Source organism: Thunnus thynnus, chromosome 1 (genome assembly GCF_963924715.1).
Source record: "Thunnus thynnus chromosome 1, fThuThy2.1, whole genome shotgun sequence".
Taxonomy (NCBI): domain Eukaryota; kingdom Metazoa; phylum Chordata; class Actinopteri; order Scombriformes; family Scombridae; genus Thunnus; species Thunnus thynnus.
The window spans coordinates 31606686-31628440 of NC_089517.1; the positions used below are offsets into that span (position 1 = coordinate 31606686).

General features: G+C 41.0%; 2 protein-coding genes across 2 annotated transcripts in view; both read right to left on the reverse strand.

The window, feature by feature from the left end:
- Positions 1-2340: 2340 nt before the first annotated feature.
- lrrc28 (leucine rich repeat containing 28) lies at positions 2341-8554 on the reverse strand. Its single transcript, XM_067595729.1, has 10 exons — positions 8386-8554; positions 6994-7235; positions 6725-6765; positions 6438-6475; positions 5755-5892; positions 4698-4904; positions 4501-4603; positions 4032-4216; positions 3683-3842; positions 2341-3569 (listed from the first exon to the last, which is right to left on the reverse strand). Exons 2-10 carry the CDS (start codon positions 7159-7161, stop codon positions 3500-3502), a joined length of 1110 nt encoding a protein of 369 aa, XP_067451830.1. The 5' UTR covers positions 7162-7235; positions 8386-8554; the 3' UTR covers positions 2341-3499.
- A 653-nt stretch (positions 8555-9207) lies between these two features.
- igf1rb (insulin-like growth factor 1b receptor) overlaps positions 9208-21755 on the reverse strand; it is a 57071-nt gene continuing 44523 nt past the window's right edge. The window contains exons 11-21 of the mRNA XM_067595738.1: positions 21214-21518; positions 20842-20975; positions 20411-20573; positions 20155-20254; positions 19283-19353; positions 18895-19124; positions 18660-18767; positions 18374-18536; positions 17568-17697; positions 17286-17420; positions 9208-15909 (exon numbers count right to left, since the gene is read on the reverse strand). Coding sequence (XP_067451839.1) covers positions 15384-15909; positions 17286-17420; positions 17568-17697; positions 18374-18536; positions 18660-18767; positions 18895-19124; positions 19283-19353; positions 20155-20254; positions 20411-20573; positions 20842-20975; positions 21214-21518 — 2065 coding nt within the window. The 3' untranslated portion in view covers positions 9208-15383. The remainder of the gene's footprint in view (positions 15910-17285; positions 17421-17567; positions 17698-18373; positions 18537-18659; positions 18768-18894; positions 19125-19282; positions 19354-20154; positions 20255-20410; positions 20574-20841; positions 20976-21213; positions 21519-21755) is intronic.

The following is a 21755-nucleotide window of genomic DNA, read 5'->3' on the forward strand; positions in this document are numbered from 1 at the left end:
CAAACTGAAAAGACAGCGACCAGTTTACTTTGCAACGTTCTGCATCACAAAGGCAATGACAGCAAAATACTGTCTTCAAAACATGCTCAACCAACAGAGCATTAATCTGTAAAGGCTGTACACAACAGTACAGACAAAAAGTGTCTCTTATAGCCTGTCCAGCCTAAAATACAGTATATTTGCACTGGCAAGACCAGCTGCACATCGGCTCTACAGCGCACAACAATTTTATTGCACAAAGTGGAAACTAAATATAAACCGAGACAGCAGGGAAGGTGTTATTTTAGACAGAAATCACACATGTAAAATGTCCCTCATGCATTCATTATAGCTTGCAGCCAATGCTCGGTCAGCTCACGAATAACCAAAACTGCACATTTTGCAGACAACCGCGTCCTCACACTCTGTTCCATTCTTGACTGTGCAGGGAAATACATACAAATGTGGCTGTGAAGGTGGTTCATAAATGGCACATAAATCAGCAGGTGAACTCGCATCAGGCTGACCAGGAGAAAACGCTATAGCTACTGGCAGGGAGCAAGCAGCCGGATGAACCTCATTATGGGCTGAAGAGTCTGGTGGACTCTGATGGAAGCAGTGGTGTGTCTTCTTCAATATATAGATAAATATCTATATATGCACATATTGAGTAAGCTGTATCACCCAGTGCTATTGTGTGTGTGCAATAGCTGCAGGAACTACCCTACAGGAACTAAACTTGGTCCCTAAAAAGGTTCTTTATTCGCTGGTAAAGTTCCTGTGGTGGAAATGTTCTTTAGTTAACAAGCAAGCAGAGCAGAGTGCTCAGTACGCTATGAGAAATGGATTCACAGACAGTAAAAGTAATAAACAGTTGAAAGAATTTGATAAAATTTAATTCTGCTTAAATAAAATAGATTGAATTAAATGCCTAAATTAAATATATTAGATTAAATTCAATTATTAAATAAATTCAATTAATCCAATTAATGAGGTTAAGTTGAATTTTGAAATAAATAAATTACATAACTAATTTAAATACAATCAATAGATTTAATTGAATAAATTCAATACAATATGATACAATAAAATAAATTGAGTTAATTAGATCTAATTGAATAATGACATTCATTTTAATTAAATAAACATGTTTTAAAGTATATAAGTAAAATGTTGACATGTCAAGCAGTGTATATTTGTTGACCGAGCAAATCTTCATCCTTTGATGATGAGGTGAGTTTACATATAGAACTAACTTCAACAATTAAAAATAACATTGAGGGAAGGAAGGAAGAAAGGATGGATTTTAATATTTTATACATTTTATAAACTCTCACAGATCTCAACTGTTGTATTATCAATATTACAATAATCTGATAATATATATATTTACAGAATCAATTTGGTCCAGAGGGGCACTTCAGCCACTATGAGCACATTCCTGTGAAACTATTTCTTATGCTTTAACAAAGAATGTTTTACCACATGAACATCAGTTTACGTTGCTTCCTGCTGAACACTGTATATATGTTCTCCTCTGCCGTCGTGTCCAGTGCAGCTCGTGTGTGTTTACATACACATAAGAACCCATGTTCTTATGCGAACATGCAGCTTGCTTGTGTGTTATCATCGTCTTAAGTGCAGTCAGCAGAGATGTGATAGTCCCAGAGGGAGGACAGAGAGGATCATGCTCTCACACTGAACTCGCCATCGATTCTCATAATGGAGCCGCTCAACTTTCTGCTCCACCCCTCCACACCCCTCTATTATCACTGACAACGTATCATCACTACTCCTCTCACATGTTACATACATATTAAGGCATAATATTTCCAGAGTACCTCATAGGATCAACAAAGATGTGTTCTCGCCTCGATAAAAGATGCTTTGAAATACATTTAACATGAATTCCTTTTAACATTGGTCAGTAAAAGCATGCGTATAGTTATGTCACTACACCAGAAATATGACACTTTTTGTTTGGTTTTAACATTTTGCATGACAGTTGATTTGAAAATAGCTGCACTGATGTTTAAATGCTTTAAATTAGGCTTACAGTGTCCTGACAATAGATATATCATTCCTGCGTCTGTGGGAAAATCATCCTGAAGCCAAGAGAACTGTTAAAGGTGACGAGTGTAGAAGATAACAGGTCTGGAGTCAAGCTAGGCTCTCCTGGGCCAGCTTGGCACCGGACTATTTGGCACAACACTTTCCTATTCCTCCTTCTTAGCACTGATTGCTAACATTGCAGCTACAATAGTCTAAAGTGACATGAGCTACTGTAAGAAGCTGTAGCTGAATTTATTCTAAACAAACTTACATTCTTTGCTGTGGAACAGACAGAGAGGCCAAATTCACTTCAAGTCAAACATCAGTCAACATTTACTGTCAAAAGCAACACAATCAAAACAAATGATAAATTAGAACTGTACAACATAGTAATGAACATGAACACACACGCGTCAGTTCAACCAGAGAATCACACAGTGCCTCTATTTATATATTTATACAAAGTTCATTTCCTACAGATGATGACAGAAACCTTTGACTTTGAACTGAGTGAGGCTGCTGAGGCTGTGAATGTTAAACCTTCAAGGTTGTTGCAACAATTTGAGCATTTTAAGTTCCTTTGAGTTTTTATACAGAGTGCATTTTAGTTTAAAGCATGTACTCATAACAAAAATATTACTTTTCAAAAGGTTAATAACATGGAATTTTGCTCCAAAACCGGTCAACATTTTTAAAACAGATACCTACACTACAATATGACCAACATTGTGAACTCTGCCAAACTTTATATTATAGTCTGGAAACTGTCTAAGAAATTAATATAGAATTATGACCATGAGTTTGGCTCCAAATGTAAAGCATTTACTGTATGTGAGAGTTTGGTGTCTTGTTCAAAGACACATGGCTTCTGTTGGGAAGTTATTAAGTCTCCTTTAACAACTTGCTGCTGAAAATGACACATATCAAATAGATACATTCTTTTTAATTGTAATCCTTCAAGTGTTTTTTTTTTTTCAGTAATCAGTAAAACAAATCATTCTACAAATGTTAATACCTCGAAGATGACTCCACAATCAGTGGGATGTGTCTGCTGCAAAATATTTCTGTGTGAAAAATGGTCACAAAAATCCAAACAGTGCTTGTTCTTCAAACTTTTTAAAGTGCCCACTTGTGAGAATGGGGGGGGGATTTGTAGTTACTTCAGGTCTAATACTGTTTCTAGACAAGATGAAGTTAAATGAACACAGCAGTGCACTGTTCACACATAGTTGTTAATACACACAAAAGGAATACAATCCTCCCAGCTGGTTAGTCTCAGTGTTTTGTGTTGAAACGTCCTGCGTCCATCATCTGACCCACCAAACATCCACACAGGCTGCTTCTCTCTACTTGTCTGCACTGATGCTGCACAGACCTTCAAGATCCGAGTGACAGATGACGAGGCGTCACCGTCTGGAGACCCATCAGCAGCTCCTGAGTGGAAGGGGGCCAGGCGAAGGAGGCGATGTCACCCCTGGAGGTTAAATGTCCGGAGGCAGTGACTGGAGCAGCAATAGGCCACGAAACTCACAGTCGTCCTAAACAGGAAAGAAGGGAGAAGAAAGAGTGAGAAAGAGAGGAAGGGTGAAGTCGCTATCTAGTTGTCACTAGTCCGTAGCAGCTCTGTAGACATGTGTGTTTTTGTTGTAACCTGCGGTGCACTCCTGCCAGGGCGGTGTCACGGAGGGGGAAGAGTTTGGGGTAGATGATGGTGAACATGGCTTGGCTGCAGCGGTGGCAGTGACCCAGTGGGAACTGCAGCAGGTCCAGCAGGCTTTTTGGGAGGGTGATGGGAGGCAGCAAGTTCAGGTCTAAAAACACAAAACTTGTAGTTAAACATAGATTTTCAGTAATAACCACACTGATTAGACTTTTTTGATCTCCAGTAAGGCACTGGGAGATGCACCAGTACACAAACATAAACAAAACAAAAAATGAAAGTACAATGCCAGGCTGGCTACCACTGTGCACAGGTGTACAAGGTGTAAATTACTCCTCACCCGTCGGGCGGTGGTGATAAAGGCGGTGCAGGGTCCTCATGGCGAGCTCCTCGAGGGGAACCACGTTATCCGTCTCCGAGCCCACCACCTTCACTTCAGCCGGCAGCCCGACCAGAGCCTCGCTCAACGCCTCACCCAGTACCTCACCCCACTCTCCCTCCAGCACCTGGGATGACACACCACACCTGCGCAGAAGCAACACACACACACACACACACCTAATTAGAAATGTGTTTTATAGTGTCTTGTTTCATGTGTTCAGAGTAATTAGCCAAGATGAATGCTATGTGAACCTGAAGATACATTTTGCAACCTTTTTCTCTCTTTTCTTGGTGTTTTGTTTACATTTTATAATTATTAAATCAAACAATAATACAAAAAGTTCAACTCATCCAAGTTCAATTAATTGAATCCAACTAACACTATGTGTAGCCTATATATAACTGGTGAACCTGGGAAGGTGCGTTACCCGCTACAGCCGATCACTTTGTTATACAAGTAGGAGGGAAGGCCTTTTAGGTCCACGTTGTTGTCCACAAACACAAACTGCAGCTCCCGTGATCTGCCCAGATCTGAAACACACACACACACATTCACATACTAACACCGCCTTACTCACAATATCCAAATCACTATGGCGACACACATTTAAAGGGATACACTAACCGAGCGGTAAAAAGGTCAGCCGGTTAGCGGCCATGGAGAGCTGGTTCAGGCGGTGGAGCCAGCAGAGCTGCCGGGGAATGTGGCTCAATGGGTTGTGGTCCGCCGTCAAATTCTGCAGAGAGACACAGCGGTGCAGCCGGTCTGGTAGAGACATCAGCTGGTTCATGGACACGTCCAGAGTCTCTAGTTCCTGCAGATCGCCAATCTCTGAAACATGAGAGAGTCTGAACTTGACATCTGTGCATTTCTCAAAAATCACATCTACTTTTCCTATTTAGCTCACATGACTGATCCACTTGAAGTGTTTTTATCTTTCTGAAATGGGCTTTAAATGGTGCACTCACAGCACGATGAGGACTCCATCTGAGTTAATATGCTGCTCAGACACAGAACATAACTGTGTGTATTAAAAGTGATAAGTGCCTTTCCACGATCGATTTGTTGTTCACAAATAATAGTATAATGTTGACATGTCATCAATATTTTTAATTCATTTTAAAAATGTTTCTGAGGTTGAATTCCAAAACCATAATATAAGATGGAAATATCAAGTTGAACAACTGTGTTTCTTGTTGTATTATATTCCTCCAGAATAACTATTATCTGGATAATACACAACATCCACATTGTCTCTGTGCTGATGACACACAGGACAGTGCTGCTGTCTTCTCTCTGCTTTTCTTTTCAGTTTAATTGAGGAACTCTGGTGCCCTCTGCTGGCTATTCAAGTTGGTTTCTCTCAACTGAAGACTGACACTCACCAGAAGGCATATCAAACATGACATACTACCCAACAGTGGCAAATGTAGTGAGTGAAAGTATAAAAGTGTTCTCATTTATACACATAGAGACAATAAATATATTTTATATGGATACATATCTTGTTTTATCTTTTATTAAACTCAGGTTTTGATGCACAGATACTTTATATGAAGACATTTTTGTCTTGCTTTTTAGCTTCTGGTCCTGAAGATTTCATTTCAATTGTATAGTTTAAGTGACAAAATAAACTTGCACTTGAGGAAGACCAAACAGAAAGCGGGCGGCTGTGTTTTACCTGGAGGGAGGCATTTCAGCTGGTTATTGGACAGTCTCAGGTGCCGTAGGGACCTCAGTCGGCCAACCTCTGGACAGAGGAGCTGGAGGGCGTTATTACTCAGGTCCAATGACTGCAGCCTGGCCAAGTTTCCGATAGCTGAGGATCAAACCATAGTCGCCCTCATTATATTCAACAGATATATTTATCATAGCTGCCCTCATAAGCAAAGATAAAGGACACGCAGTCACAAATAACTTCAAGCTGACATCATAAATTGAGTTGAAGTTCTGCTTTTACACTTTATTGACAGTCTTACTAATCTAGCGTTTTATATCATGTTACGTCATGTCAGTATTAATAAATCAATGTGGGTTATAAAAGATTTGTACAATCTGAGCTTCTCGACTACTCTCTTATTGTGGTAATTGGTTTGCTTGTTTACTTTCTTAAACTTTGAGAGTTTGTTTTTAGCAGCCGCTTATTAAATCTCATCCGAGTCAACAACCTCTTGTCATATTCAATCAATATTGTTGTATCTCTTCAACAAACGAAAGCTTACACAAGTACACCGACCATGAACAGACATTTGATGACTATGTCTACGACCACAAAGTAAAGCAGCAATGAATTCAAATGCTGTTGAATTAAAGCTACGGTAAGTGAGACAGAAGCACGTTATAAAGAAATAAACGAGGACTCACCTTCAGGAATAATGACTATGTTGTTTGAGTGCAAATACCTTGAATGGAAGACACAATAAAAGTTACAATTTGAATATAAACCAAACTATTTTCCAACTCATCGGTTACAGTGTGAGACCTTTTATTATCATGTCAGTGAAATTCTGGTATCAACTGCTGGTCATACATCCAACCTTCGCATATTTACCAGCAAATAATAAGCATAAAAAAGAAACATAGTATTTTGCTGTCAAATTAAGATAGTTATGATTATTTGTGCAAAAAACACAATTTTTCTGAATACTCACAGTTCAATTAGATTTGGAAGCTTCTGTGCAAGATTGTCAGGCTGATATAGAGAGAAACAAAAGCAGAAATACAGTAAATCTGACAGGAAATAAAACATGTGAAACAGCCCTGCTCACCATTGTCTCACTTGTAAAACTAACAGACCCTCTAACATTTGAGAAAAGGTCTTGAGTTATGTTCTGTTAGAGCATTTGTGTTTATGCAAGACAAAAATAAACTGTATGAATGATGTCTGACATGGTTAAATCAGTGTGAACTATGTGGATACCAATGTAGTGAGTGAGTTCCTCTTCATGTACAGTCTCTCCAGAAACTGCAGGCCTTCATCTTTCAGCAGCTCTACAGGGAAATTATTAAGGTTCCTGTAGTTAAGAAACAGGTTTTTGTGGCGCTGCTGCTTGGCCATAAATATAGTCTCATGGAGTTCAGTTGCCATTTTTGAGGACACCTCTCCTTCCAGATGGAGGAGACTTGGCAGCGCCTCTCTTTCCTCTACGGCATTACTGATTTCTGAAAGAAAAACAGGTGAAGGGAACATTTAAGATGCATGTTTTTCATCTCTGCAACTGAAAGGATAACACAGCATGCAATAGGACTGGTAAACATGGCAACAAACAAACAAAGTTTCATGTTTCTGCACCACAAGCACTACAGTTTATGATGCACAGACATATGCAGCAGAGTTTTACAGAAAGCAGGTACATCGCGACTTAAAATCCATTTCTATACATTTATTTGGCATACTACACTGCAGGACGCAGTCAATGGCACCTACAAAACAAGTCACAAAATGGCTAAATACTGCTTTCCGGTGTTTCGGTTGAAATAGTGACCGTGTTAACTGGTGACTTTCTGCTGAGTGCGTCGTGGTTGCCCGTAGTGATTGCAGCTGTTGAAAACACGAACAGAACACGTAGGTGTCCTTGTAAAAGCCACAATTTTAAATAAATTTAAAATACATACTCATCCTTTGTTTAATATCTACGCTAGTCATTTGCGTAAATTAAATTATGCTCAGCAAGAAGCATTCACCTCTCGTAATGATTCTTATAATAAGGGAAACAAACCGTAGCCTAAGCCTAAGTATAATTTGGCAGTGCAGCTATAGCCTATCTTGGGATTTTATACCGTTATCCTCAATTGGAAAGTGGCTCATATTCAACCAATGAACCTGTATAATGTCAACTAATCTATGTTTCTCCACATTAAAAGTAACTTCAAGACAGGTGAATGCTTCTTGTTGGCCATACCGTTTAATTTACATACTGTAAGACAAAAAGGACCATACGAATATATATACTGTTATATATAAATATATACTCATTTCAACAGCTGCCGTCACTACGAGCAACCATAGACGCATTCAGCTGGGAGTCACCAGTTAACACGGTCACTTGTTCAACCGAAACACTGTTCCGTTGTTTTGACACTGACAGCGGTAGAAACTATCGGCTTACAGACGCTACATACTGTAAATACACACTACAGCTACCTAGTTCAGTTAGTGTGGACTGATTCCAGTTGTCAGTAGCCGGTATTGCACTAACGTTAATTTGTTAACGAGTGTTTTATCTGTCAGTCTATTAGCTTGGAAGCTAAGTGGCTGCTGTTAGCATAATACGTCCCATGACAAGAAACAGCACAGAAAGCAGTTATTTACCTCAACTCTGCAGGAACACTTCATTCCACCTTAAATCCCACTTACGCTCATTGCCTACCTAATGGGAAATGTATGTATGTTAAAGCACTAAGCTAACAAGTGAAGGGCTGTTGAACAGCAACAGTCATCTGTCGTAAACAACGTAAAGACGTCACTACGCCGTCTCATGTCAAAGGTCTGCCGCCCTGCGTCTCCTCAGGCGCACTGCTGCCACCTGCAGTTAAATCGTTAAACTGCATCATGTACTAAATGTTCTGTGACTGAAAAAATTCAAATCCATAAAGTTCCTCCCAATGGTGAAAAAAATACTTGATTTTTCTACTAACCCTAACTTTACTGAGGAAGCATGAGTATTCATGAAGGAGATAAATAGATTTTAATTCTTTTATCCAAACATTTGAGTGAAATACTTGAAGGTAAAACCACAAATGAACAAGAGGGAGCATGAACTGAACCCAGACTTAACTGATTAATTAACACAGATCAACACACCTAATTTGTTCTTAGAGGGATTTTAAAGCACAAATTCTTACAGAATGAGTTGCATTAAACTGTCAGAAGTCAATGTTGTTGGTGGTCTAACTGCTACTGTGCAGTTAATGTATAATATTTTATGTGCTTATCATATATTTTGCATGTATACACCTGGTCTTAATCTGTAAAATAGTGACCGGTAAGTGCAGCCATATTGGAGCAAAATGGCATTTATTTTCTTGGTATCCATTTCTCTGATATTTCATTGCGGTAATCCTGTATCAGTGGTTAAAAATGTAGCAGTACTGGTGCAGACATGATATTTCCCAACAAAGACGAGCAGTCAAACTGTTTGCATACATTTTTATTCATCTTAAATCTTGTGTAGAAAAAAAAAGAATCAGAGAAACAGACATTCTCTTTTCCTTCTGCCAATCATTTTTTCCCCAGTATTCAGAATATATTTATAACAGGAAAAAATCCCTACAACAGCATGTACAAAAGAAAACCTAAATGAAACCTCAGTCTAACAGATCATTTCAATAGAAACGCAAGAGATGGAAGGCTATGAATAATTTACACACATCAAAATCTAACAACAAATTGGCCATCATTGTAAAAAAAAAAAAAAAAAAAAAAAGAAAAGAAAAGAAAAAAAAGAAAAAGGAAATTTGTTAAATTTCATGTCCGCTCTGTGAGGCGTTCCAGTGGTAAAAGTGAGGCAAAAATCAGACCACAAACACTGAAATACCCATCCTGACCTCATCGGATCAGTCAGCTGTGGCTGGACTCTAAACCAGAACCTACTGATGATGTCAGCTACAGCTCAGATCCCAACACTCGCAGCCTGAAACCACAAACCTGCCTTGTTAGGAGAGACAGAAGATTAATGAAATGAGAAGAAGAGGAAGGAAGGTTTTACTGGAATTGTGATCACCATGGCAACAGGTCTAGGCAGACGGGAACAGCACCAACATCCCATGAAGGCAGGAAAGGAACCTCAAGAGACACATGAACAGGAAGTCATTTACATGTGTAAAACACAACACATCGTTAACTAGCTTCTTGGTTAACAGAGGTGTTTCCATAGCAACCAGTATGGATCATTAGCTAGCTCTCAGGTCACACACACACACACACGTCTTTGAATGATCAAAAGGCTTAAATGAAGCCAGATGTGGTCTACCTAGAAATGCCTTCCTTCTACCTGGCACTCCACATGGCGTCAGTCAATGACAAGAAACAAACCGCTTTCAGAGCACATTAAAGCCCACTGAGGTATGTGGGAATGTAGATTAACTATTTCAGTCTGGTAGCGTATGGAACATTAAACCCGTCGTTAACGGTTTAGCAGAGCATACAAACATCACTGTAACGTGTGCTAGCAGCGGTAATTTACTGTACGTACAGTATGTTATGTTAACAGTTAACCAGTGTAAGCTGTCCCAAACTAAATGCACAGATCCTCCCCCAAATCCCCCTTCTTCTTTTAGCAGCCCAAAGTCTCATAATGGTCCTCTATATGGAGTGAAAGACTGTGAGGGGGTCACAGATTCAAATTGTCACACAGATAATATTGAAAAAAAAAAAAGAAGAAAAAGACAGTCAGAGAGCAGTTCTGGTTATACATGCCTCCAAAGTATCTTTTAAACAAGCCTAGGTCAGAAAAAAAAGACAAAGTCTAACATTTTTCAGTTATTAACTTAGTTCCTGCTTCAAAACAACATGGTCCTTCTTATTATCCATAAGACCTTTATTTCCAGACTCCTCCTGGCTCTGCTAGTTTCGAAGGTGCAGATGTAGGCTTCAGTTGGCTCCAGTTTGTGCCTCTCATGTATCACTAATCACCACTACGTTCAAGTCACAGAGCTAAACATCAATTTTTCCCCAAAAATAATCACCCACGTATCTTTGAAAAACTCAGATCGTGCAGCGGACATGATATTTTCATCCAGGTGATCTGAGTATTCTGGAAATACCTTCAGAACAGACAGCAGGTTTCTGGGTTTTGAAAAGATTGCTGGGTAATTATTTTGCAAAAGAAAAAAAAAAAGTGACTCGAATGTAATGGCAACACATGAGAGGCACAAACTTGGGCTAAGCTTCAGGCTGTAGGTGTGAAAACAGAGCTGTCAGGTCTCTACAGGCTGGTCAGTAACACTAATATACAGCGATGGGAGGAGTGCAGCACACAGGGACAGTGGGTGGAGGTCGGGAGGGTGGGGGGGGGGTGCGTGTCTGAGAAAGGAAGGGTGAGGGAGGTCAGGAGGTTTTAACAACTCGTCACAGCAGGACACTTCCTCCTTTCTCCAATGTTTCTAACAGCTCCTCTCACAGTACAGGATCAGAGAAATGAACCAGCTTTCCACTCTGCCAGACTCCAGGTAAAAAAAAAAAAAAAAAAAATTAAAAAGTTAAACATCATAGCTTACTGGGTGGAGCAGAGCTTCAATCAATCACCCACAGCACAAGTTCGTAAACAGATGTACTGGTCTTAATGGGAACTTATATGACCGCTTCGTCCCAAAACTCTCCAGCTCCTCTTAATAATCTAACAGGAGCCCGAATGATCGGTTGATCACCCGCAGAGTACAAACAAATGTTCACCAGCATTAATCTGGTTTCCCCCTGCTGGCCATGTTTCATGTTTCGATGCTCCTTCCCCCTCCAGGATGGTTTGGTTTGTGGTTTGAATTTGACCGTGTAATCAGCACTCGGTAAGATCGTCATTACAGCCGGACAACAGAGATGAGATGTTTTGTCTTTCTGTACGCGTAAATAGATTGAAAGAAACAAAACTAAACAGTGAGGTAGATGGATGGTTGAAGGAATAACAAAAACCTTCCGCCGAAATAGCAAAAGAAACACAAAAATATCAAAAGGAAAAGAAATTAAAAAAAAAAAAAAAACAAAAAAAACTTGCGGGGTATTTGTACAGTGATTTACACTTCACAAAAAATAACATAAATAACCAAGAAACATCTGGTCTGGGAATCCAAATGTAACTTTGTGAGGTGAATGAGCCTTTAAAATCTATTCCATGTGCTCCTCTCTGATCATGCTTGTCTTCATGTTTTAGTCTGATGTGACTCTTTAGTAAACCTTCTGTGATACAACAGTCTGTTCGATGATGCTGTTCTCTTACAGCAAACTTGTCTCAAACCAAATGTGTGTGGCTGAATACAAGTTTAGTATTTTCATTTAAAAAAAAAACAACAAAACAAAACATATTCATAGAAACAAAAGGGCCTCAATCCTGAATCCCTTTAGTGTCATACTTAATCGTGAAATCTATTTTTTCTACTGACTTTATTTTAAAAAGTCTGTCAGTGCTGTAAGATAATTCCACTTATTTCTTAACCCAATTTTACTTCAGCAACCTTCTACAGACAAATGTTAATATGTTGGAAAAAAGATAAATAATGCAGATGACTCCAGCAGCATACAGAAACCCACCCATGAATTTAAAAAAAGTTGATTAGCAGAAAGTGAAATTATCCTACAGACAGGTTTTTGCACTTCAGAAAAATGTGTTTTTAAGGTTCACAGCTACATCACATAAATTCCATTTTGCATTTACTTTGTACCTTGAAGCCAGTGTTATTTCACAGCACCGACATATGAAACCCTGAAGCTGACAAAATGTAGTTAAAGGTTATCAGACAAGTCATAAATATATCTGAATTCATTGCTAAATAATACCTTTAGTTATATAATCAAAATGGAGTGTAAAACAAAAAATTAAGCTTCATACTGTTCCTTTAATCTCCAATCTATTAGTTAAAAAAAAGAAATAAGCTTTTTATTTTTTCTCGCAAAATGTCCTTTTCCTCACCACATTTCCAATCAGATGTGTCCATGTATGACAGGGCAATGTTTGCTCCACAGTGTGTGTACACCATGCAATCTGTGTGGTTTGCTAGTTTAACTGGAAACACTGGTGACTAATCCCAGTGAGCACCAGCCTTTTCAGCTAGCTACCTAAATTACAGCGGTCAGTGCACATAATGTTAATCATCCGTGTAACCTGCTCCACAATGGAAGATAAGTCTTGTGTTGTGTTACTCTTGACATATTATAGCAGAATGTGACTTCAAATTAACTATAAAATTCTAAGTAGCATTAGCTAGCTAACTGTTAGCATTAGTTTGCTGGCTTAGCAGTACATGCGCTAACAATGAAAGTTAGCTTCAACTAGCTAGCTAGCTGAGAAGGCTGATGCTCAGTGAGTTTAGCCACCAGTGTCCTCAGTTAAGAAAGGTAGCCACACAGTCCTCTCATTTTGTTACACACACACACACACACACACACACACACACACACACACACACACACACACACACACACACACACACGAGCAATAATTGCCCTGACAAATCATGGAAAGTAGGGAATGGAAAAAAGAAAAAGCAAGGTGTGGACAAATACAGTTAGCTGGTGAAAAATAAATAAAAGAGTGAAGGTAAAAGACAAAATATAAAGCTTAATATTTCTTTTAACACTATTTTAATTATTTAACTAAACATTATTTGATGTATGATAACATTTTACTACATTTTGTCTGTTTTGGGGCTCCATACAAACAGTGCAAGAACAAATCCAAAACTGACTGTGACCCTTCTGGTTTCAGACTGTTGTTTGAAACACTGCTCTTGTCTAATGATCAAAGAAACTGAAATAACAGAGTCAGAGGGAGACAGAATCAGACAGAGGTTAACACACACACCAGGCTGGATGTCTCTGGGTATGACAGCACGAAAAAAAAAAAGGAAAGTAGAAAAGGATTTAACTTTTCTCTTTGACCTGAGATTTAGTTGGGACTCTGCAGTGGCGCCTGACTTCTGTCCTCTGATGATGGGTAGAGGGGGTCTAGTCCAAATCCATGAGGACAGAGGTGGACGCGTCCCGAGAGAAGACGAGGACAGAGATGGTCATCGGTACCATCGCTGACCTCTAGTCAGATGGGAGGGGAAGTTACCGGTGTTTCAAAACACAAGGCAAATTGTCGTACCTTTTACGCAAACACAGAAATGAAACCAGCTCAGATACACTTTACACAATTACAAGCATTTAAAAAAAATGGACTGTAGTGGAAACGTTTGTAGATCTGACCTGAAGGAGTTGTTTCTCTTTTTATATATAGATATTAACTATATTACAACCACAAGAGAAATAAGGAATAGCAGCTTCTTTCTGTACATGATGAATGTCTCCAACCGTATAAAAGTTAGAAAAGTGACACAAACAACTGGTGTGTACATAAATGCTCTGCCCACGTAGAGATGTTGTAAATGTTGGAGACTAATGACTAGTCTAAAAAAATACCTGTTTGTATACAACAACTTTGTCTCTGAACTTGGAGCAAACTCAGATTGAGAGACGTTATAGATCTAGTGTTTTGTTCTAGTGTTTTCCTCTTTACGATCGTCCCTCCTCAGTCCTTTGCTCTGAGGTTTTTTTTTTTTGCTTCTTTACTGACTGTTTTTTGGCGTTTAAACCTTATGGAACAGCACTTTGTGACAAGTTGTGGCTCAATTTCAGATAAATTGATGTAACCAAAGTCTACGACGTCTTCTATCGTTTTGATAGACAACCGTTTGACAGAGGTCTACTGACCGGATCAAAACAGTAGCTGTAGATATCAGTGAACAGCAACAGACGAAGAGTGTAGGACTATAGAGGGAACTGAATATCCTTTGAATCACAAACGTTCAGAATGAGAACAGCGTGGAAGCAGATCAAAGTGCTATATATATATATATTTTTTTTGCTTCCATTTTCAACGCAGGGGTGGTGAAGAATTTTAGGGCAAGACTGCAGAAGAGAGGATTCGACAAAAAGTACAATTTTGGCAAACAAATTTGGCAGATTTGACCTTTCCCTCTCTGGTTGTTTATTTCAGCGGATTGGCTGTTGACCCGGCATTACGCTGACACCCAGCCTGCAGAGCAACAACACTACTGAACGACCGACGGAGACGCTGACCTCTCTGAGTGCTTCTTCATTAGATATGCTTAACAGTTTCACCATAATGCCCGCCCAAAAGCGACCAAAACGCTGGTCATTTATAAAGGCCTGCACATTTTTCTCCCCCCATTTGGAAATACATATAAAAAAGTAACAAACAACACTTTATAAAATAAGTTCAGCCAAAGAGAGAAATAGAGAGCTCTCTCGTAATGATTTTTTTTCCTTTCTTTTACAGTTTTTTGTTCTTCCGACTCAGCAGCAAGGCCAGTGTCACATCTGACAGCCAGCTGGTAGAAACCAAAACTAGAATAATATGAAAAAAAAAAGTGTGTGGAGGTACAGCAGAACATGGACCAAATGACAGTTTTCTCCACCTTCCTGTGAGTCTCTGCTCGTCACCGAAAAGCCACACCCAGCTGGTGGACATGGTTTTGCTGTATTTCATTTAAAAAAAAAAAAAAAGAGAGAGAGAGAGAGAGATCCCACCCACTGAGACATCAGGTTCTGTGGAGCAGAAGGTGGCAGGGTTTGCAGTCTGGTGGCTGTCTGTCCGATCAGCAGGCAGAGGACTGTGGGAGGGGCATGGCGCGCTCGTTTTTGCGTCCTCCGTTCATGTGCGCGTACGGCGGCAGTTCGTCCAGAGACGGTCGCATCGTGACGCCTGAGCCTGTCCCGAGCCCTGACCCTGCTGCGAGGCCCGCCCCCGACAGCCCGTTGGCTGCCTGCTGGCTGGAGGGCTGCTTGTCCATGGCAGCGGTGGATGTGCAGGGAGAGGAAGGGGAGCTCGGGGCTAGCGAAGGGGCAGGTGGGGCCTCTGAGCTTGGGGAGGGTGGGGTCTGTAGTGGGACTGGGGCTTGCTGTGGTTGGGTGGAAGAGGGGGGGTCCAAAGGAACGTCATCCATGTTGTCCATCTTGTCCAGGTGGAGCTGCGGAGTGTCGGCTGGCTTGTTATCGGCGCTGTAGAAGAAACTAACCTCACTGAAAGACGGCTCCAGCTCATCCTTTATGCTGCTGATGATCTCCACGAAAGATGGACGCATCTTCGGGTTGTACTGCCAACACATTCGCATCAGCTCGAACCTACACACACACACACACACACACACACACACAGGTTAACTCAGTCTGCATCAACAACATGTTCTCCTGTAGTTAAGACTCTGTGCCCTCCTACCAACAAGCCAATATTTACTTTTGCCAAATGTTTGCTTTCTGTTGCTAAAACTGCTGTATGTAACCCCCCTACTCCTTGTTTATGAAGCACAGAGCTGATGCTGCTTTCAGTTCTGTCAAGCGACTGGCACCGAGAGCTCTGCATCTAGCCCCGGATCTGACAAACAAGCCTGAAACACCACGACGGCAACCTTCACATCACAGCAAATGTAGTGAAACTGCAGCATCAGTGTGCTAAGAAGCAGATGTGTTTGGCTCTCGGTGTCTATTTATGCAGTGATAAAGCTTTCAGTATGTGATCTGAACCAAATGCTGTTTTAGTCTGTTTTCTGTGACAGAACATTTAATCTGTAATTTAAAGTTTTCCTTTCCGTGCATTGATAAGTTAAATAACTCGTGGCTGTAATGTGGGATTGCTGTCAGAAAGTTACTCTTTATTGTTGGAGTACAGTGACAGCAAGCAAGATTAGAGAGATAGCAAAACATTTTGGGAAATACACTTATTCACTTTCTTGTCCAATGTTGAGAGAGAAGATTGATACCGCTTTCCATACATGAGAGCGGTACTGATCTTCTCATCTAACCCTCAGCAAGAAAGCCAATGAGCATATTACCCAAAATTTTGAACAATTCCTTTAAAGCTGAATAATATCGCTAAGAACGGATACTGTGCATGTTGTTAGAGTTACTAACATACTGCAATCAATATGAAGTAAATGTTATTTATTGGTGTTAGAGAGCTCTCTCATCAGCAGAAATGTATTTTTGGAAGTAAGACATCATCATTGTTCTCACAGGAAAAAACTGTGTGGCTTCACATTTGTTCTCCTCATGACTTCACCACCTCAAGGTTTTGTGGTGGGTGGCCAAATTTGTCTGCCACGCTCACAAGTCATTTGATGTGGATTTAAACTTGGGCTGTTTCATATTAAGAACAAACGCATCACAGAGAACACAAGAGCACACAGAGACAAACAGACGGGCTGCGAATGGAACGGAAATCCTAGTGACCACAGGCTGAAGAGCAGCAGTACTGCTTCACTTGTTTGTTTGTGTGAATGCACGGTAGCCATCACGTACAATTTAACCAGCGAAGTAGAGGAAAACAAGATAGAGAAACAAACAGGAAGTAAAGGGTGTGATGTTGATGGTGTTGATGGCTGTGTTGCAATTCAGTTTATTTTGCACACATTAATGCTCTTACACATGAGAGCATACAATGTGAGTCTGCAGAGCGTGGGTGGGTGGGTGTGTGTGTGTGTGTGTGTGTTTTGGTTACTTACAGCATGTCGGGACAGTTCTGCGGCTTCTCCAGCAATCCTCCCTCCATCACGAACCGGAGAACCTGCTCATTGGACAGACCCTGGTAGGGCTGTTCTGCCAGAGTGGCAATCTCCCATAACACAACCCCAAACGACCTACAGAGAGGAAGAAAGAGAGGGCGGTTAAATTAGTGTGTCTTCTATTATCGCTATCATACTCAGAAGATATTTTTTGGAAGCAGTACACACAGAGAGAATGAAGCTGCCATATGTGTTTATTTGTCTTGGTGTGCGTCTGCTTACCAGACATCAGAGTTTGTGGTGAAGACTCCGTCCTTCAGAGACTCAGGTGACATCCAGCGAACAGGGAGCAAACCCTTGCCACCTTTGCGGTAGTAATCCGTCTCATAGATGTCTCTGGTCATGCCGAAGTCTACCCACACACACACACACACACACACACGGACAGACACAAACTGTTGAAGATATGGTTTGGCAAATTTATCCAAGATGCTATCGAGAAAATAATCTCGAATAATCTCTTGTCATCTCTAATATTGTAAATATTTCTTTGCACCTTGTCAAATGTAACAACTTCCTTGTTCTTATGACAGTAATAAACTGGCTGCCAATGTCAGATTCCACCCAAGAAAAACTTCAAGGTAGTGCCAACATTTTCTAGCCAAATTCTGGGTATAAATTTCTTCAGGCCTTTTGTTTTATTTGTTGTCTACCTCCATATTCCACAGGAGGGCGCTCTTTACTGAGATTATCAACCTAAACATTTTACTACAGCAGTCAATACTATACAAGTCACACTATACTGCTATTATAAACCTTAAAAATAAGGTGTACACATCCTGTTGTGACCATAATTGCCTAGATGGTGCTCTATATTTTTTTTAAACATTCAAAATGGGTTGGATTTCATTTCCTGAGTAGTGTTTGATAATATCAGTAGCTGACACAAGATGTTTACTGGCAACACATGTGAAAGAGGTCAGCTGTGGATCAGACATGGCAACAGTGCTTAATGAGCATGCTACTGACTCCCTCCCACTAATGCTCCATAGCTGAGAGCGACCTTTGACCTCCTTACAGTCCTTTACCTCCTATCTTAACGGTAAAGTCCTCGGCCACCATGCAGTTCCTGGCTGCCAGGTCTCTGTGGACAAACTTGTTTGCGTTGAGGTACGCCATGCCGTCAGCAATCTGCCCGGCCATCTGAAGCATTTTCTTCAGAGGAGGGAGAGACAGGCTTGACCACTGCTGCTGGAGACGCAGAGAGACGGACAGGAGAGAGTAAGTTCACAGAAGAAGAGTCCTGCTCAACATGAATTAGCAGGTTAAGCAGATTGGTGACCTGCTGGTGTTATATTGTAAGTCCGACAGTACCTCTTTAGGTCGGAGGGAGCGCAAGTAACTCTTCAGGTCTCCTCGCGTCATCAGCTCCATGATGACCAGGGTGGGCTGGCCCTGGGAGACCACTCCCAGGAGACGAACCTGCACCAATCACACAGCACGATGACATAAACGTCGACTACCACCCCTGTTTTTGTTTTACAAGCATGAACACAAAGCGGAGCGTGCCCGCCGCTGTTCTGTATGATGTGAATGTGTGTGTATGTACCACGTGGTGACAGTTGAACTCCTTCATGACGGAGGCTTCGTTGAGAAACTCTATCCGCTCCCTCATGCTGGCTGACTCGTTCACAGTCTTAATGGCGACGCGTGTCTCTGGTTCGTCTTTGACCACGCCCTTTGCCAAGCCTTCGTACACCATGCCGAACGACCCCTGGCCGAGCTCGCGACTCAAGCATATCTTCTCCCGTGCGACCTCCCACTCATCTGGTACATACACTGCACAGAGAAAAATGATAAGTTAATACAGACCTTTTCAAGCGTTTTAAGTTATTCTAACAACAACAATACTACTCATACTAAAAGACACGTCTAGTTTACTGCATTATCTATAAACTTTGCACTACATTTCACACATATATTCACACTCTACTCACTTTCAGCTGCACTAAAGTACTCTGGGTTGACCGAGGCATACAGGACTCCGTTTCCAAGCCGATCACTGTTTCTGGCCAACACAAAAAACAAAAGTGTTTACAGAGACACTCACACGTGCATACTTTCACACTCACACACCACATGCATGCATAATTTTGGGATCTGCATGATGTATAATCACACATATCATAGTTTTACCTTCCACAGAATACTGGTAAACTACAATCACAAAAGCATTTCAGTTCTACAGTCCAATAGCGCTGGAGCAATTCAAAATATTGATCCAAGCTGAAAATATGAGCTAATTTTATTCTCTAAAGAACACTTCCAGCATTGCAGGAGAGGTTTATTTCCCGCATAAATTCGCTTCTTTGTGTTTAAATCATATTAAGACATTTTTTTGACACAAACATACAAGGTACTCCCACTTTATTATATTACAAGGTACTCCCACTAAAGAGGAGGCTGCCAGCTTGTTTTGCCACACTGTTTTATGGACTAAAACGGGTAGAAGTATTATGCTTTCGTTTGTATGTTGGTTTGAGTGGGTTGTGAGTGAATATGAATCCTAATGTGACCACACAGGCCATTAGCAACAAATCTAAACATTTATTCTGGACAGGAAAAAAGAAAACGGCATGTTTAGTTAGCCACTAGATGTCTTTTACATGTTCTCCTAATAGGGTTTCCTTTTTTCACTGAGAGTCTTGTGCTCACGGTAGGTAGGTTTATTTTATGTTTCTGTTAAATGATACTCTGCTTTTTGTATTTTGTTTTTCCCCCCTGTGTATTTTATGCACTGGATACTGTATTACTGCATTTAAATGTAATGGAGTAATTGCTGTGCTCTACCCGCAGAAGTGAAACACACCTTTTCCTGTTGACGGCGACCAGTATTGAGACCAGGAGGCAGATGAAGAGGATGATGGCAATGGGAACAAAGATCATAGCGTAGAGGACGTTTTCATATCCTGTTGGGTCAAACAATTTCATTACGGATTGTTTCAATTAACTGCGTTTCTGTGTTATATGAATAAAAACAGCGAAAACACCTAAACACAGTTTTACAGTGTACAGATACAAAGAAGTGAGTGCAACTTGATGATGCAGGAGGGTGTGTGTCTTACGTTCAGCCACATAGAGATCCAGAGCGTGTGCCCAGGATCCGTTGCCAGCCAGGGACGTGGCTCTCACTCTGACTGAGTAGTTTCCTGGACTGAGGTTGGACAGCCGAACACCACGCTGAGTCTGATACATCTGACCAGAGACACAATCGTGCTTCTCAGTAGTCTGACACACACACACACACACACACACACACACACACACACACACACACACAGAGAGAGAGAGAGAGAGAAAGAGCTTATTACAGACTTGTAAAATTAGATTATAAAGAAGGTCAGTTGTAATAAATAAAAACTTGCAAAGAACTGTGAATAAACATGACTTTTGAATGTTTTTTTTATTTTTGAATGTACCATATCTTCAGGCTTCCCATGTGTTCTGGAGAGGACAGGAAGTGGCAAGTACAGTAGAAATGCAGATGTTTCCTTACCTCAGCAGCCAGTTTAAACTTGATGTCATACATGAGGATGAGTCCATTGGGGTGAGGTGGCTCTGGCCAGCGCAGAAACACCCAGTCCTTGTGGCCCTCCCAGGTCACTGGGCCGGGGATGTCATCAGCTTTTTCTGGAGAACCGCAAGGAGAACAGGTTACCAAGGTGACCGCAGAGGTCACAGGTTGGATTCCTGTGTCTGTCTTGCGTATCCAGCATATTTTTCCACTGGCGTTAGCTGCTAGCAAAACCCAACATTCACCTACTTAAAGCTCCTACTTACTGTTACTCTCCTTGTAGAGCACTATAGTGCTAGTTAAAAAAAGTTAATTATCATGTACTACATTTGTAAACAAAGTTTCTCCTCTAACCTGCAGGCTTGGTTCTGGAGAAGACGAACTCCGCGGCGCTGCAGCGTTGGACCTGTCGATTGCAGGCGTGAACGTCAATGCGGTAAACGGTGAACGGCTGCAGGCCGAAGATCTGCAGCTCACGCTCCGTCACGGATTGTTCAATGAACTCAAACTCGCGATCTGCTGGCTCCGGGTCTGCGGTGCTGCTGTTACCAGCGGCTTGGAGAGGAGGGACAGTGCTGCTGTTGGTGTGCAGTCGGTTGCGGCGGGTGTGAGTGGAGTTGGCGATGCCGAACAGATCTCTGCGGCGACGATCTGAAGGCCTGGACGAGAGAGCAAAGTCATGAGAATGATAGTGTAGATACAAGAGGGGTAGGAGGGAGAGATGGATGAAGGAGAGAAGAAAAGGGACAAGTTGAGATGAGTTTGTAAAACCCAACAGCACAATCAAAGTACTTAAAAGTTTAGAGCAGTTATTTTTTCTCCCCAAAAAATCTAAAAGGAAATGTAGCTTTGGTTCATAAGTGCATACAGTGGTTTAAAACTCTCACAGCGACTGC